Raw genomic sequence first — 18,192 nt, forward strand, 5'->3', positions numbered from 1 at the left:
TTGACACTTGGAGCACAAAAGGGAACCAGTGACATCATCATCCTTGTGAACGCCCACAAGAGGTTAAATACCTGGGTCTCCACACCAGAAAGTAGGACCAGTCCTAGCCTGGTCAGATGCGTACACGAACTGATGAAGCCTCTTGGATGAGAGGTGAAACGTCTTCCCAGACAAATAACCTAGTCCAGTTGTTTTCGATTTAAAAAAAACTCTATGACATTACTCACTGAAGTCTTTCTTTTCTCTTGTAGTACCACTGTTTGAGCAGATGAGGGTGGTACTTGCTTATTATTTGTCAGATCCAGCTCTTTGTAAAACAATAACACGCTGAAATACATCACACCTCCGTTGTTTCCTTCTATTATATTGCCTATGTAAACATTTTTTACTACACAAGACAATAATTCATTCATTTTTTTCATTGTTGATCTGGTGTGAACGACAGATGCTTGCCTGTGTGAATTCAGATACACGTACTTGGAGAATGGAGACTTGACTAATTAATATTTGATTGGTCTGCCTGTCAGTCAGGTAGGGTCGACCTTGAATGGCAAGATCATTAAAGCCAAGGTTTTTATATACACATCAGGCCTACTTGTGCATGTTGTAGTCCCACAGCTACCGCTCACACATGCTCCTGCTGTGAGTAAAAAATTCATCCCCCTAGGTTGATATTATTGACAACACCAACATGCGAATTTACCAGCTTTACAGATCCTCCGTGGCTTTCATGTCCTGCAGCATCTTTCCCATGGTGGTAAACGTGTGATAAATGACGCACATATCTCTCTGTTAAAGCTGGCATGGCTTTGAACTGGCATTGGGTGAGCAAGCAGTGAATCATATTTGTGATGGGAAATGGGGCTGTTGTAGTTCACATAGAAAAGGGAGAGATCAGGCTATTGTGGCAGCGTTTAAGGATTCACCGGATGCATTCCCTTGTTTGATGCATAAAGATTAGTTGTGTGTCCTTGAAATAACAGTCAGGGTGTGAGACGGCACTGACAGCAGCGCTGCGTTCATCCCTCACTTAAACACACGAAACTGACTGGTTCATTACAGAAGCATGAAAAGAATGATAGCAGGTTGGAGATTAAATAGAGTTAAGAATGAATATTTTTCAGTCTGAAAACTTGTAGCTCCATGTTGTTATTTTTGTGAAATGTTTGTAATAATAATTTTTGTTTAATACAATTTCTCCTATTTTCTTTGTAGATTTTAGTAGTGGGAGAATCTTGCAGCATTTTGGTACACAAACATTGTGGAACATCTTTGCATCAAATTGTTAATATTCAACCATTGGCACAAACCCACACATGAGTTGTAGACACAGAATGCCTCCAGTCCACCCACTGCATTACAACCTGTCCAATCCTGATTCAGTCCTTACACCTACGCTCAATGTATTCATCATCATGTTCTGTTTCAGGGGTCCAAAGGGGGTGTGGACGTTAGAAGAAAAGGGCGAGTCACCTCACTTCAACACCACATTTGAAGATGCTCGGCCCAGCTTGACTCATATGGCCCTCCTGGGACTGCAGAGGGCAGGATACCTCAAGTATCTCATCAGCCAGAACGTGGACGGCCTGCATGTCCGATCAGGCTTCCCCAGGTTACTCCACTGTGCCTCCTGTGCTGTAGCATGACATACTCACATCAAGCATTTTACACACTCACTAGCTAACTCAAATCAGAGTTGTTCGCATAGAGCAATACATTATCTCACAGATGGGCCACATAACGTTTAGTAGCTCTGATAGCAGTAATCATTGTTTTTCCTGACGTGGTTGCAGTGCAACAAGCTGTAAATACAACACTGTGTGATTATTTACCTAATTCATTCATTGCAGATATATGATATATTATAGGAATATCATTAGCTATGTTGTACGGAGTGATTTGGAGTTAAAGCAGGGTGAGTGGACAGGAGAGGGGATGAGTAAGTGAGAGGTAGACATGAGGTACTTATTCAGGACAGAAATTCTGAACTTGTTCAGAAAATGCAGTGAATTCCTTATTGAGAAGATAAAAACATGGTTATAGTTTGTTTTATTTTTAGTCATTTCTAATATTTTACAAACACAAATGTACTGTATACAGCATTGTAAGTTCTGAGAGAACAACCTCATTGTTTCACGCTCATTCTTTTGAATGTAATGCTGCTGCTTTGTGAAAACAGCTGTAACAGCACCAGAAATGAGTAACTCTTTAAACACTACTCAAATATTATCAAAAAACAGCTCAGTATAATGGAAAATTTTTGGACTGACTCTGGATTATCCAATCATATTCGACTAACCTGAGGCAAAGATTCCAATTTTTCATTTAGAAATTAGATCCATCCTTTTACGCATATTAGAAGACTTACTTTTCCTGGAAGCCATTTCTTAGGTCTCCCTCTATCCTCCATCAGTCAGGCCTGACGGCAAAGTGGTAACAGTCTGAGGAAGTCAGAGAGAAAGCAGACGAACAGGTAAAGCAAACTGTTTGGGATTTATAAGCACAGGTGCCAGTTGGAATACAATACAATACAAGTGCTCAGAATATTAATCAGAGCGCACATTGCAAAGAAGGACTGAGAAAAAGTTGTGTTGAAGAACTCTGACATTAACTTTAACTTTGGAGACAATGATCTAAGTGAATATCATCGTTGTGATCTTCTCGCCTTTGTGTACTTCTCTCACTCTTTCTCAATTAGGGATATGCTATCAGAGCTTCATGGTAACATGTTTGTGGAGGAGTGTGAGAAGTGTGGCAGGTATGTGCGCACACACATACACCAAACACCCACATTTTGATTTTGAAACCCTTTGATAATTCTCATCTTAACAAGCCACTGTCTTTTACTGAATTTCACTTTGTGGCCATTTTATTAGGTACATCGGTTTTGGTAATAGACACAGCAAGATGTCCAGTTCCTCTTTACTTCATATTATGAATGCACAGTATCTCAGCTTTCTTGCATCTGTTGTGGTTGTCGTTGCCAGATCTGCTGTTTCTAGAATCTCAGAGACCGGCATCCTCTTGAGATTTTCACATACTGCAAGTATTTACAGAGAGTGACGTGTTAAGAAAGAAAATTTAGTCAGTGGCAGCTTGATTGAAAATATCTTGTTTAGAGAAGTAAGAGAGGTCAGAGGGGCAAGAATTGTGAAAGATCACAGGAAGTCCACAAATATGAAGGTAATAGTTTTGATGTGCAGACAAGAATTCTTCAACACAGACACACAAAACATGCAGGTTTCCTCTCCTGTTGGATAAGAACAAGAAGATGAATCTTACCAAGCTCAGTAAATCTTGATTTCTTTCACAACAGTCTCAGTCAAAATTTAAGATAAACGACAATATCAAATCACAATGTTATATTATGAGAAGTGTAAATAAAATCTTGGTTCATTATGAAACTGTTGTGGTTCCTGATTTACCAGGAAGTAAGAAAGTACACTTCTCTGCAGAGCCTCATTTATGTCCAAGAGACATCCAGGACGCATGACAATGTTTTGCAGCACACAATACGTCACAAAGAATTGCCTGACCTACTCAGGCTGTATTGTAATGTTCACCTGACATCAAGTACATTTGCAGCACACTGTGCTTGTGCATAACAGGCAAGGTGTAGGTGCGTTGTGCACCCACCTATGTACCCATATTACTTTGAATGACAGTGAAATAATGCACCGTCGACTTCAGACCAGGTCTGACAATCGTGCAATCACTTTCCGCTGCCTCAAGATAGCAATGTGCCAACAATGCAACTGACCACACCTCATTTTAAGACCACCATGCCCGTGTGCCCTCGGATGAGTTCAAGTGTATTTGGTATTTAAACAACATGTATGTAGGATGGGAAAATGACAACTGAATCTGTCTGAAACCAGCAAAGACACTTGAGTTTTGCTTTGCACTGGGTGTAAGATGGGGCCCTATATCTCAAAATGATTTGTGGGCCATGACAGTGACTTCCTTTTGCTCCAGTGACCGGCACAGTCTTAAGATCTCAAAGCAGTAGATTACCTTTTGGTAACAGTGTGGTTGAAGAACAAATGTTTAAACATCTGTGCAGCAGCTACACGGTGCTGTCCACTCCCTAAAATACCCAAAGAGCATCTCCAGAATCTTCTTGCGTCCACGTTTGGAAATAATCAGCCTGTGTCTGGAGGCACAAGTTGTCTGGTTTATCTAATAAAAAGGCCACTGTGTCTATATTATTATGTTTTTGTGTTTAAATTGGCTTTGCCAGGGTGCTTGTGAGCAGCTTTGTCTTCCTGTCTGGTTAAACTGGGGTTTGTGGATTTCCAGGCAGTATGTCAGAGAAAAGGTGATCGGTGTAATGGGGCTGAAACCAACAGGACGTTACTGTGATGTGGTTCGCTCCAGAGGACTCAGAGCCTGCAGGTAACACATGTGGAATTGTCCATTTTGAAATTACAGTTTAACATCAGCAATGTATTAGTGTCTTTGTCCATTCTTTACTACAACAGAGGAAAGCTTATCAGCACCATACTTGACTGGGAGGATGCTCTTCCTGACAGAGACCTGAACAAAGCAGAGGATGCCAGCAGGTGAGACAGATAATATTGAAGCACGAGTCGTAGTTCAAACAATAATATAATAATACAGTAATATGTTGTAGTAATGTATTTCCTGTAGTGTTCTGTGTGGCTTTGCTGCCAGCATCCTTACATGCAAATAAGCCCTTACCTGAGAATCTGTTTGGGTTTTGTGTACGCAGGACAGTCTGCTTTAATGTTTCCACTTTCCTCTGTGTGTGTCAGTATTTTCATTAAATCCTTCAGCCGCAAAAAGCTGCTGTTGTTTGTTTACAAAACAGTGAGATGAATTGAGTGTGTTTGTGTTTTATCTTAGTGTATTAAAAAAGATTAATTACTTAAGTCTTAATTTAAATTACAAAGCGGAAATTTGGAGCCCTGACTATTGAACTAAAGTTCAAACATAAGAATTAAAACATTGTATTATCGACTATATTGGTTTCTACTGTATTGATGTTTCTTTCAAAAATAATCTGTGAATAGTTTGGTTGTTTTGTTCAGAAAGAGCAGGACATATCTCACTTTCCGGCTACCTGGGTTAGAAATACAGTCTCAACTTAAGGCTTTCTTCAGTTTTTGTTAATGTTTTTCTCTAGAACCGTAACAAATTATTATTTTCATTATTAATTTATCTGCCAATAATTTTTACAATTGATTGTTTTGTCTCCAAAACATCAGAAAACAACAAAAAAACACCCATGAAAATCTGGAATCTGGAGAAGCTGGAGCCATCATTTGGCATTTTTGCTTGAAGAATTAGCGTCACAAACTGATTATTAGTTACTGATTAATTTTCTATCATTCGACTCATCATCAACGAATGGACCAATCATTGAATTGCATCCAACCAGCACTGGAAACTTGTAGGAGAAAGCAAACCTGACCAATCAAAGTTCTTGTTGTCGCCAGACGCCCTTCCTGCAGCCACCGTCATGTGTTTACATTAGGTAGTAGGAGACACACCTCAGCTACAGTCACACTAATGGTTTATGTGCGATGTATTTCTCTACTTTCGGCACGCAGACGAGCGGACCTGGCACTGACGCTCGGCACGTCCATGCAGATCAAACCAAGTGGAGACCTCCCACTCCTCACCAAACGCAAAGGAGGGAAAATTGTCATTGTCAATCTGCAGGCTACAAAGCATGTGAGTCTCATTTATGCACCATTACTACACACATACCGGAAGAAGCGTGGAATGCGACTTGAAATACTTTTTCTTTTCACGGTTGTGATTTTCTCTCACAGGACAAGCACGCACACCTGCGTATCCATGGTTACGTGGACGAGGTCATGAAACAGCTGATGGAGATGCTGGGATTGGAGATCCCAAAGTGGGATGGGCCAACTGTGTGCGAGAGCTCAACAGCCAACTCCGAGTCCACCACCGATGTCAAACCACCACATGTTACTGCAAAGGGGAAGGTGAAAAAGAAACCCGTTAAGGAGGAGAGGAAAAGAGAAGCAACACAGCTAACAGACGATGGGAGCGTTAAGGAGGAGACAGTTTCAGTAAAGAGAGAGAGAGCAGACTCCCCAGTGGCGATAAATGAAGAGAAGTAGCCTCAGGTATATTTTTGTTCTTGCAACAACTTCACAACACCAAACCGTCCAGAAACAAACATTACAACTGAGGCTGCTCAGTTTCATCAGTTTCACAGAGGATGGAGGTTCTTCTCATCTTACACCCTCTGGGGCAAAGACTTTTATAGTACTGTAGTGGTTTTGTCAGTCCCAGATTTCTTACACTTATAGCCACGGTAAACAACAATGTGAAACTGACTCCTCAGCTAAAGGATCACAAATTGACCTCCTCACGTTAGGTGGATGTTGTTACATCTACCAACACACAGCCTGCGATGTAAATGTTCCTCCTGCTACGGTAAGAACATGCATTATCCAAGTTTACTTTACTTGAGGACAACACAATGAGATCTGGAACAGACAGTTAAAAATAAAGTGTTTAATAAGGTGTGTAAGGTGGCTGCACCTTATTAAAAGTGTTATTTATAACCATGTGCTCCAGATATTATCCCTACAGACCTCGCCTTTAAAGACACCTTGGTTCGATACTTGACCAGAGGGGATATCAAGTGAGCATCATCCGATTCTCCTTTACTAATGCAGCTAAATGCAGCTGGGGAAGTTTTAAACCAGGTTTTTATTTTTAAAGTTCTCTCGGGTGTCTTCCAAACAAATGGTTCTCTCGAGTGTAAATTATGTTGAAAACATTTTGAATACAGAACATTTTTGTTTTTATTCCCAAACATTACAGAATCAACAATCAGCAAACTGCTTTTCTCATTGTAGCAAAGATTTCTATTTCCCTAGTGAGATGTATAATTCCAGCCGCTGCTGACTGACTGTAAGTGGATCATAATCACACTGTATGTTTCCAGGAAAATGTTTTTATCTCAGGAAAAAAGCATTGTACTTCAACGGAGAAAGTCTTTTTGCTGTTTTTTTTTAATACATGGCATTAAAAGAATATGTTCCTGGCAGAACCTCCTGCGTATATATGTGCTCTATGTATGTTGCGTACTGTGACCCAACAGTGGCCTAGTTGCAAATGTAAACCAATGTTTCAAAGGAGATGGCGAAGGCCAGTACTGTTTATCCGAGGGAATGGTAGGATTCTTGAAATCTATCCCCTCTGGTATATTCAATATGCATCACTTCATTTTGAATGAAGATGGTAATCAAACCTGCCTTCTCTCAAGAAGAGAAGAACCTCCTCCTCTTGTTCCTCTCAACCAAAACACCAGAAAAAAAAATCCTCCACCTTAACTGCACCAGCATCTAACTGTTTTCTTTTTTTAAAACAAAACATTCATATCAGATGCTGTGACTGATGGTGGGCCACAGGTGTTTGTATAAGAAGATGATTACTGCAGCGAACACGTTGCTGTGTGTCTGATTTTGAATGTGTTTCAGTCTATTAAATCACTTTGTCTTCCCAGACATGTAAGCAACAGATGTAACAGCCAACGCAAACTGCCTCCTCTGAGTGGGTCATTACACAATCCTCTTTATGCTCTTACCCTCTCTATCTGTTTATCAACTTTGTCTCGGTTGTCTCTACACTGTTGTGCTAATGAACTAAATGTTCTCACTTTGCCCATAGAAAGCGCCCAACCTGTTTTTGTAATATTTTAGAGGGTGTTGGGTAATATATACAGTAAATAACTTTCTCATAGATTCTGACTGAATTTATACACAGGCAGTTTTTTCTTAAATATTTAATGTCTTAAGCCACTGATTCCAGACCTTTTTGGCTTGTGACACCTTAAAATAAATCAGACTATATGTTTTTGAAGGATTTTTATAGGCCTGAAGAGGTGGAAGTATCCAGAATTTCACAAGAAGAAAAGTATCCGTTTAATAACCCCTCATATTTATCTGAAATCCCTTTGGGAGTCCTGATCCCTCCACATTGTGAACCACTTCAGCAATTGTGCATAAAATTACATATACAATGATTTAAGATTTTATCCATATCTGCCTCATTTTTGATTAATCTCAAACAATAACCTTTAACACTTTGTTTGCATGCATGAAAACTGAAAAACAAATGATTTGGGTTTGGGAAGTATTCCACCCTTTTACTGTGACACTCAACTACATCTGCTACTATGTTGATAATTGATTAATATTTTGTCAAGCTAAATGCCAAAGACTTGATATTTTTCACATCTCGAATGTGAGAAATTGCTGCATTTCTTAGACTTATAGTAAATTATTGGACAAATGGAAAAAATGACAAAAAGACACATTTAATGCGATCACCTACAATACTGTGAGGGGGATTTTTTTCATTGTTTCCAAATGTTCTACAGATTAATCTGTAAGAAAATAATTGTTAGTTGTAGCCGTTCACTCAGCTAAATCCAAATCCTTGATTCCTGTCCACCGGGTCAGTTCAAAAGATGGGAAGTAGGTCAAAATACACACTGTAAGTTTCTCAAGTCCAGTAGATGACAGTGCAGTTCAGAGCCATGTACTCTTGGCCTCTGCGTAAGATTCACAGCCAGAACAGTGAGGAGGCATAGAACTGAAGAACAGTGTCAGATGATTTGAATTGGAAACCTTATATAGCAGCAGACGGACTCTATCTACAGCTCATCCTCGTAAACCCAGGAAGAAGGATGTTGGTCATCATCAGAGCCGTGTTGGCTGTGGAGGCAGATCTCTCTGGAAGGACAACAGTCAGCGCAGCACTTCATAAGTCTGTCCTACATGGTAGAATGGGCATAAGGAGCCAGTCAGGGACAGCACGACTGGAGTTGGTACAAAGAGACTACAAGACGGTGCATCAAAGATTTTGTGGTCTGATGAAGCCAGAATCAAACTCTTTACAGTTGTAATTCAAAGTGCAAAGTCTGGAGGAAAGTAGGCGCAGCTCATTAAGCATTTAACATGCACTCTGCTCTGAAGCACCGAGGTGGCAGCTTCGTTCTGCTTGAGAGAGTTTCACTGGCAGTTACTGGGATACTTTTAAGGAAAGTGAGAACAGTGAAGCCAACGAGGTCAGACTAACCTGCTACAGAACATGGCTGTCACACCAAAGCATACAAGGAAATCATTCAGTGAATCAGGAAGCACAGTGTGGAGTCCTTGAGCCTCATTAAAGCGACATGAAGATGGCTGTTTGCATTCTGTTTACAGATGCTCCCCAATCGACATTAGTGAGCCTGAGCAATTCTCTGAGGAAGAAAAACTGAAGTTGTAATCGCTGTCAGAGGCATGGTGCAGCAAATGTGATGAAGATGGAGAGCAGAGAGGGGAGGAGACCGAAGAAAAGAACATGAACACGACATGATGTGATGTGATGTGATGGGAGAGATACTTCAGGTGGAATCCACTCTTAAATACTTTTAAATCCAAGAACAGTTTTCATTTTGTATATTTTATACAGTCTCAATATCACTGAATTCCCCTTTAATTTGTGTCATCATTTCTGATGAATCCAGTAAACCTGAAAACCTACACTCCAAGTTCCAACTCATGATAAAAACAGATAAGTCTCCTTCAGATGGAGGCAGCAGCAGTTTCATAGAATTATATATTTTGCTCTTATGTCAAAGTCAATGAAGTGCTGTGAAATTGGAAATAGTGTAGCCTAAAACTTAGAAAGTTAGTATGAGCCTTTAGCGACATGTTTGGCGAAGTTGAGCTCGTATGTTCAAAGCCTGAATCCTTGTTAGGGAAGGTTTGGGTACCCAAAAACTTTTTTAACTCAATTACCTGTACTTTTCTTGTAAATGGAAAGTGAAATGGTTCATGAAGACTCTAAATTGAGCTGTTACTGCTAAATGGAGCAGATTTTTTCATAAGCTTGTTCTTTTGTCCTGGTTTATAATGTATCACAATTTGCATAAGTCAGTTCATCCTCATATGGGAACGATTTTCATGGCGTTCACTTTGAAAATTATCTCAGAAATTTTAGACATTTTGGCCTTCTTTAAAGAGGAACATGACATTGTCTATTGCATGTACTTTTAAGACACTTGCTTTTCAATTATATGAGTCATGTGTCTCAATCTCTGAAGCAGCAATAACAACTGCATCCAGATTCATCACCACAGTTGTTGACAAAGGTTATTCTCCAGAGAGATGTGTTTTTATTCTTCTTGCTTGTGCTGCAGCACAACGTGCACTTAAGCACAGCATAAATGCTCAAAAACACTTACCTTCAATTGCTGACACTAAATGTCTTTGTCTGAAACGTAATGGTAATATCATCGAGTCAGTGCATTTCATTTCCACATTTTTATTGCCCACAGATCTGGACTCTGATTACACTTATTATATTATGAAACAAATCTACACATCCAGAGAAGTGGACTGGACCGGCAGAACAAATCTATGTAGGGAAAATCCTAACATCATATCACAGTCTTCACTGTGAAGACTGTACTTACCAGAAAAAGCTATTAATAATCAACCAGAGCTTTCAACCACATCATGTGTGAACACGTCATAGAAAAGTATAGTAGACAACTCTTTATGATGGAGATCATGATTAGGTGTTGAGCTTTCACAGAGATTTAAGTTGCAATGCACAATTAAGGCTGTGAGATGTAGTTGAAAGCTCCAGAAAAAGTGAGTAAGATTGACCTCGAGATGCAGGTGAGCTTTCAAGAGGAGCTTTCAACCACATCTCATGGATAAAACAGTTTGCTCTGAAAGAAGCTTGTAAGTTGACTTTGAGTCAAAATTATTTTGTTGATTTAGGAGAGAGGGTTGTAGCCTGTAGTCTGCCCAGTCTGGCCAGTGACCTTTGTCACTAACATGGAGCGCTGGTTACTACTACTTGTGGTCCCATTCCTAGAAAGTATAGTAATCTATCTATGCATAGCATAAGACCTACCTGTACTCGTGAGCATTAGCTGTCCATCTGAACTCATTTTAAGTTTATCTTTGGTTTGTTTTTCCAACTTATGACGTCATTGTGAAGATGGAAGACCGACTTTACAAAACAGGAAGTGTGTTTCTTTCATTTCGCATAGGATGTATCTGTCATATAAGAGCTAACAGATTTTTTTTCGTTTTTTTTTCTTCTTTGCTCAGCTTCTGACAAATTTACATTACTGTACAGATCAGGTACAGTGTTGAGTATTTCCTCTGGCCAAGTCTGGTTCTGTTGGTGAAAGCAGTCAGACAGGGAGTAGGGCCGTGAAAATCTCTCCTGATTAGTCATCCTTTTGAAGTTCTGCCTATTGAACAGAAGAGTTTTCACCCAAGGAAGTTGCTCTTTCAGAGTTTTGTTTCGTGCTGCCTGTATGTTTTTCCTTTGAAGCCTTGCATAGTCCTCCATCATGGGGATGAAAAACTCTCTGTTCTGTTCTACTATTGGTGTGTGTTGCATCAAAACCAACAGTATCAGAAACGTAGATGTTTGCACAGCTTAAAAGGCTGTCTGCATGGTAACTCACACTTTCTTGTCAGAAAAGTGGAGAACACTAATATATGCAGCCCATGTGCAATACACTACAACTTATGATTACTGATATTACCAATACAAGAACAGCTGTAAGTTGCAAAACACTGTTGTAGTCATATTCGATTATTCTTAATCTACAGTTGAGGTCAAGGAGAAAACATTAAAAACTGAACAGACTATGTAAAGATGAATCAACTATCAAAATGATCTATCCTTCTGAGATAAGCATGTTTGTGTGTTCAAATAGCTTGGCAAACTTTTTGAGATAAACATCTGTTTATCAAGTCTGTTTCAGATGCCTCTGTTGAATCAGCCAGATCTGAGCACGCTTTAATAAACCCACTCTTGCTTGCCTCCATTTTGCAGAATGAAAGCAAGTGAATCTCAAATGGTAGGTTTTTATTAAATATGAACCCTATCTGTAGCAGTGCAAAGTAAATCTATATGTAATAGGGAAACAAAAATGGCCACTGTTCTTTGAATAAAAGTGCTGCATTTTTTTGGATTCCATCAAAGGCAGAAGTTCTTCCTAATCAAGCACGGACCTTTATGTCGCACAAAAGTGTAATGGCACAGTTCTTCAGAGTATGGTTTGTAGCAGCAGTCTCTTGGTGCATGTAATGGTTGAGTGCAGGGTGGTGATGTAGACACAAACAGGTGGTAATCGCTGTCCCAACTGCTGGCATTTACCTCCCACCAATAGCAATTTTTTTTTAATTGCTACTTTGGATCTGCTCATCCCGCCCCTATGCGCTTGCCTCACTAAATAGATGTTCCAAGTGTTCTTCTGTTTTTGCAACACGACTGTCAGTCATTCTTCTTCAGCACTCCATTTGCTTGCATAAACTATTGAATTTGTTTTGGTTCCTTTCAAGAAATCAACACAATGACGCACAGCTGCGCAGATACATTTGAATTCTCCAACGAAGACGCACAAACAATCTTTTTTCAAGCCGTCCAGCTGGAGGGCATCAAGTCTTCTGAAGACCCGAAAGTAAAGTCTATAAGACTATATGTAAAAGAGGATACAACATGCATGGCTCAACGTTTAGCAAATACTGGACGAGTAATTCTAGGGGCCTGCACATTCAGAAGGCCCCAACAATGGGAAAATCAGATGAGAACTTTATATGATGGGGATAGGTTTTAAATAAATGCTCCCTTGACCTGATGTTACTTAAGTGTCCACTGAAGCAGACATGGTTAAAACTAAGAGTGACAAACAAGAGAACCTCAGAACAATTTGGAACAAAGAAGGCAGTGTGCCTGATTTTTTTCATTGCTACTTATTCCTGCTCCTGCGCACCTGCCTCACTAAATAGATATACAAGGTGTTTTTCTGTTTCCCTCCAACCAACCATCTGGATGCACAGATGATCAGTTCCATCGCCGTGGTGAAGGTTAAGGGGGGAGATGGTGCGTCCTGTCATTATTCCTAATTCCAGAGATTATCATGCTGTAGTGTACTCCAGTGTTGTTTGGCGAAATTGCAGATCTTTGAAGTAGTTTCTGACCAGATTTGTGATGGTCACTGGGACATGGAAGAACTCAAAGGCCGTCCGGAGGAGGGAATGTGGGACTGATCCAAAAACATTTGCTAAGTCCAGCATAAAGATCTCTTCCTTCCCTTTTTGCAAAAAAGGTATAGGCATGTAGTTAATCCATGCACTGATTTTAATGCAGAGTATATAATTTGATTAATCGCATATATTCATTTGTTGTAAGTTGGTTTTGATCAAATTGCTTCCATTTTTTTCGGCGTTAAGTTATTAGCACACAGAAAACCTCAAGCAAAGAGTACCGACATAGTAGCACTGTGAGGCTACAACCATTATCAACACATCAGACAGTTATTATTCATTAACAATTGATTGATAGTTGAATAATTGTTCAGTGTACAAAATGTCAGTCAAACGCAAAGTGAAACTATGGCAGTCTTGTGTTCTCTTAAACCCTGAGTTAATGTCATAGAAAACCAACCCGTCTATCTATTTATCTAACTGTCAATCTATCAATCAAACTATCCATCTATCTAAAAATTAAGTTATTTTGTCAAACAGATTACATCACTGAATAAATCTTGTAGAACAATAACATGTGGAGAAGTAGAATTTACAGTGCAGTCTGTAGATCCTTGCATATACAAATAGCCACTGTGCTGATTCTTCTTCAGTCGTGGCATTCGTGCAGCTTTTCTTGCTGAGATGTAAAGATGTTCATGTCTATGCAGCGTACTTGACGTATAACCTCCAAGTGTGGTTGACTTTGACCCATTTCTATGCACGTTATAATTGACTATCTCCTCTACCATCCTTACATAGCGATAAAATTACATATAGGGTTGACACTCATCCATGAATCTCTTCAAGTGGTTTTCATCAGTTGTGAAGTTGCCCCCTGTACTTGAAGATGAATAGCTGGGCACAAATAGGATTGCAGCACTTGTACCTATCAGATGTAGCTTTTTTTTTTTTGTGATTCAGCTCTGAAATAGAAATGTCATCTGGATGTGAGTGTATGTACTGTCAGGGCTCTGCCCATTGTTTTGAGCTTGATGAGAACAGACAAGTTATGAAGTGAGTTAGATAACAGATGTCAGCGACAGTAAAGTGTAGGGCAGTAAGGTGAACAGCAGAACTGGCCTGTAATTTCAGATAAATGGTGGTTCTGAAATAACACTTCTGATTGTTTTCCATTTACCGCAGGAAGATGCAGACTCCCTTGGGGGCTCGTTGGGTTTTAAGCAGCATCAGCCTCCCACGCAGAGACCCGCTGAATGAATCTGTGATTCTGATTGTACAGGTAATTACTAGCAGAGTGCCACACAATAAAGGCCCTGTGTTGCGGTGTGTTGTATGTGCATATCAGCCCTTATCTGTGGGCAGCTGAAGATGGTTATCCGTTTACAGACTTTAAAGGTTGCAAAAGGGCAAAATTGTGGAGCAGCTTTTGTGCAGCTGACTCATTTTCTTCATCTTCACTGCAGAAGAAAAGATTTACTTTCTTGAGACGTCTTTTGTCCTCTCGTTTTATTTAATGTCACAGAACACGTGTATTTACAAAACAGTTCACAGCGGTACAGCAAGACAGACACAGCGGGACATGAAAATGGACAACAGTTTCATGCTAGCATCAAACACTGCCTACACTGAAAGTGGAGTTAAGTTTTACTGCATGTGATGAGTAAAGTGTGGCAGATTTTAATCTCCTAAATGTGTTAGCAACAATAACTCAAATAAATATTTAACACATCACTCCTCATTAAATGTAACAATCTCACAGTCCTCCTTACAGTAGAACTGCAAACTACAAAAAATCATTTTACAAGTCAAACATTACTCGGCATTTTTGCTTGATTGTGTGGAAAACAAAATCAGCTCACTGTGTAACTCAGAGCCGACTGATTGGATTGTTGGATCCTTTTCAAGAATGTACTGGCTGAATTAGCCCATCCAAAGCTGTTCCAAAACAAGTTCCTAGTTGTTCAGGTGTGTCTGCAACAGGTGTGTGTACTGAAGTGTGTGAGTGTTTGAAAAAGATTTGGAGGGATGAGAGTGTCCGACAGAATTTAGGTTAAAAAAAATGGCACCAAAGAAAATGTGGCACGTAATTGTTGACTCATAAAAGAGCCTTTCCTTTAGTATTAGAGTTTGAGATCTTGGGAAATGTGCTTACTTGCTTTTCTTTCTGAGAGTGAGCTGAAAAGACTGATACTGTATGTTAGTTATGAAGCTACGGCCAGCAGCTAGTTAGCCTAGCTTTGCACAAAGACTAGAAATGGGGGGACAGCTAGCGGGGCTCTGTCCAGAGGTAACAAGATTCACAGATCAGCACCTCTGAAGCTCACTAATCATCACTTGTTGTATCTTGTTTGTTTAATCTGTTCAAAAACCAATGACTCCAGGAAGTAGCAGGTCCCAACCCAGAAATATTCAGGCATGTCACCCTCTGTAAAACAGTGAGTGGTCGTTTTTAGACTTCAGTTTTTGTACCGATTAAACACACAAGATACAGCATGTTAATTGGTGAGTTTTAGATGTTTTATGAACTTTGGACTGAGCCAGGCTAGCTGTTTCAAGGCTAGCTTAATGCTAAGCTAAGCTAACTGGCTGCTGCCGGTAGCTTCATATTTGACGTACAGAAATGAGAGTGGTGTCAATCTTTTCATCTAACTCTCAGCAAGTAAAAAGTTAATAAGCACATTTCCCAAAATGGCAAAATTTTCCTCTAATAGTCAATCACGTATTGATGTCTTTGTGTATCATAACCAGATTGGATGGTGCTTCCTCTACTCGTCTCCCTCTCAAAACCAGGGTGAGGACGTTTCGGACAGAGTGAGACACTCTCAGCAGAAGCTCCTTCAGTCCAGCTCTATATTCCCGTCGGATCAGGCAGTAGAGCACCGGGTTGAGGCAGCTGTTTGCGTGAGCCAGACACACAGTCAGGGGGAAGGCATAGGCCTGGGCGTTGTAGAAGGCTTTACTGAAGGGCACCATGTCAAATTTGATTAGCACCCCCCACAGGGTGAGAGCCTGGTTGGGCAGCCAGCAGATGAAAAAGGACAGAACTACGATGGTGACAGAGCGAGTGACCTTGGAGCGGCGGCGGTGGCGTCCCCTCTCACACTCTGACTTCTCTGTGACACCTCCACTGACCACGCTGCTTACAATGCGCCGGCTCAGGATGAACCTCAGGAGGAGGAGGTAGCAAACACTGATGATAATCAAGGGGACCACAAATCCTAAGAGGACTTTTTGTGTTTGATAGAGTCCAAGCAGGACTTGAGGATCCCAGTGGCCTGAGTCAGAGTCGGAGAACCGCACTAAGCACAGCTCGTCATCAGCAGATACCTGTAAACAAAACAAACGCATCAGAGGCTGCTCACCCACAACAGAAAATTATGTGCTGTCAGCAAATCAGTTTCGAAACCTGGACTGTGGTGGAGTAGAGCGCATGAGGCAGCGTAGCCACCAGTGACACCACCCAAATGGCTAAACTGGCCCACTTGGCTTGAGCAGTGGCGATCCTCGGGCTGTCCATCTTCAGGGAGGTCACCAGGGCGCGGTATCGGGTCACGCTCATGGCGGTGAGGAAGAAGACGCTGGCGTACATGTTGAGGGTGGTGACCGAGCTCACGATCTTACACATTACCCGACCGAAGGGCCAGCAGAAGTCCAGCACCGTGTCCACGGCCCAGAAGGGCAAGGTGAGGACGAACTGGAGGTCCGTCAGCGCCAGACTCATCACAAAGCAGTCGATAGAAGAGTGGTGGTGACCCCGGCGGCGGGAGTGGAGCAGGAAGAGTGCCAGGAAGTTACCCACAAGCCCCAGGACACACACCACCAGGTAGACCAGGGCAATGAGAACTCGCACCTGTCAGACACATACAATAACATTTTCATTTAGAGTTTTCTGGTAAACAGGATCCATCGTGGCGCTGCTGAGGGGTCACAAAAGTGCACATGAGGAAATCGTAGTCACAATACAACATGCAACATACAAACACCTTTAAGCGCTTTCTTTAAACATGTGTTTAAGTTTTTCATGTAAAATTACGTTCTTGCCAATGTGGATTTGTAAGAAAGATAAGTCTTTAAATAAACCTACTGCCAGGTTCGCGCTGTCTCCGTGCAGGTCCACTGAGGACTCCTTGGAGAGGATGTGGAGCCAGCAGTTGAGTGAAAGGTTAAAAGCTGCCAGGTTGGAGGCTGCTCCTGTGGTGCTGACCAGTTTGGCGATTTCGCGCTCATCCTCTTCTCCCCCGCACACACTCAGAGCGGTGAGAGGTCCGGACGCGTTGCTGTTGCTCTGCATGATGCTGCAGAGGAAAAACAGGTGAGTTACTTTTTTTTTTTTTAAAGCAAGTTCCGCAGGTTTCCGTCCTGTTTCAGATTAATTTCCAAAGTGGGGCTGTAGGCGAGAGTGGATGCAAAAATCCGCATCGTCCTCATCCTGCGTTTAGGGTTCAAAGTCTCAGCGGGAGATCAGAGTTTCTCAGTTAATCCGAGTTAATTCTAAAAGTGTATCTGCTCGCATTTTATTGTTTTTCCAAGCGGAGCAGGGAAAGGGTGTAAATATGAAATTAATATGTGGCAGGTTACTTTGGAGCGTCCAGCCCGGTGCACCTTCCTCCTCTCTCAGTGATGCTGACAGCACCCACAGACTGGAGGCTTTTATACTCGCTGACGCTCTTCTCCGCCGCCCGGTGGCGCACAGGTACGGCTTCGACATACAATATTACTACACTTTTCTGGTTATTACAGCAGATACTGGGAAGGAATAAGATCCACTCTCTCTTTTATTTATTTATTTTTTTCCTAAGATACAATCAGATGAATTTAAAGGTTACTTTGTGCGCAATACCTAATAACTCATGAAACAAACAGGGAAAGGCTTGTGCTGTTTGGAAATAATAATTTAGCAGTCTGATATAGGGGAGACCGGGGATGGTTGTAACACTTTTTGATTCAGCTCCTATAACTTGCAGAATGTTTGCGGTAGGGTACTCAGATTTTGATACAAAGTACCCTCATTTGTCTACTACAAATAGCAATGTTTTTAACTTCTCCAACTATATCACAGAATTCATTATTTGATGTCAAATGCAAGGAGTGCCATTGTTACAACCTACCCCACTACCAGGGTATGTTGTAACACAACCTGGGGTAAATTGTAACAGCAAGATTGAAGAACTAAAAA

General features: G+C 41.0%; 2 protein-coding genes and 1 long non-coding RNA gene across 3 annotated transcripts in view; 2 read left to right on the forward strand and 1 right to left on the reverse strand.

Moving 5' to 3' along the window:
- Nucleotides 1–7,549, forward strand: part of sirt6 (sirtuin 6) — a 10,506-nt gene extending 2,957 nt beyond the window's left edge. Inside the window, exons 3-8 of the mRNA XM_023411587.2 lie at nucleotides 1,430–1,612; nucleotides 2,699–2,758; nucleotides 4,300–4,395; nucleotides 4,482–4,562; nucleotides 5,574–5,697; nucleotides 5,799–7,549. Of these exons, the coding sequence (XP_023267355.1) occupies nucleotides 1,430–1,612; nucleotides 2,699–2,758; nucleotides 4,300–4,395; nucleotides 4,482–4,562; nucleotides 5,574–5,697; nucleotides 5,799–6,113 (859 nt within the window). The 3' untranslated portion in view covers nucleotides 6,114–7,549. The remainder of the gene's footprint in view (nucleotides 1–1,429; nucleotides 1,613–2,698; nucleotides 2,759–4,299; nucleotides 4,396–4,481; nucleotides 4,563–5,573; nucleotides 5,698–5,798) is intronic.
- A 6,653-nt stretch (nucleotides 7,550–14,202) lies between these two features.
- LOC147818823 (uncharacterized) overlaps nucleotides 14,203–18,192 on the forward strand; it is a 9,555-nt gene continuing 5,565 nt past the window's right edge. The window contains exons 1-4 of the long non-coding RNA XR_015437580.1: nucleotides 14,203–14,295; nucleotides 15,765–16,839; nucleotides 17,128–17,328; nucleotides 17,590–17,709. This is a non-coding gene — a long non-coding RNA (uncharacterized LOC147818823). The remainder of the gene's footprint in view (nucleotides 14,296–15,764; nucleotides 16,840–17,127; nucleotides 17,329–17,589; nucleotides 17,710–18,192) is intronic.
- LOC111658816 (relaxin-3 receptor 1-like) lies at nucleotides 15,614–17,344 on the reverse strand. Its single transcript, XM_023411479.2, has 3 exons — nucleotides 17,101–17,344; nucleotides 16,423–16,866; nucleotides 15,614–16,343 (listed from the first exon to the last, which is right to left on the reverse strand). Exons 1-3 carry the CDS (start codon nucleotides 17,305–17,307, stop codon nucleotides 15,732–15,734), a joined length of 1,263 nt encoding a protein of 420 aa, XP_023267247.1. The 5' UTR covers nucleotides 17,308–17,344; the 3' UTR covers nucleotides 15,614–15,731.

This window comes from Seriola lalandi, unplaced genomic scaffold (genome assembly GCF_002814215.2).
Source record: "Seriola lalandi dorsalis isolate HSWRI2012SDOR001 ecotype SW California unplaced genomic scaffold, Sedor1 jcf7180002054469, whole genome shotgun sequence".
NCBI lineage: Eukaryota > Metazoa > Chordata > Actinopteri > Carangiformes > Carangidae > Seriola > Seriola lalandi.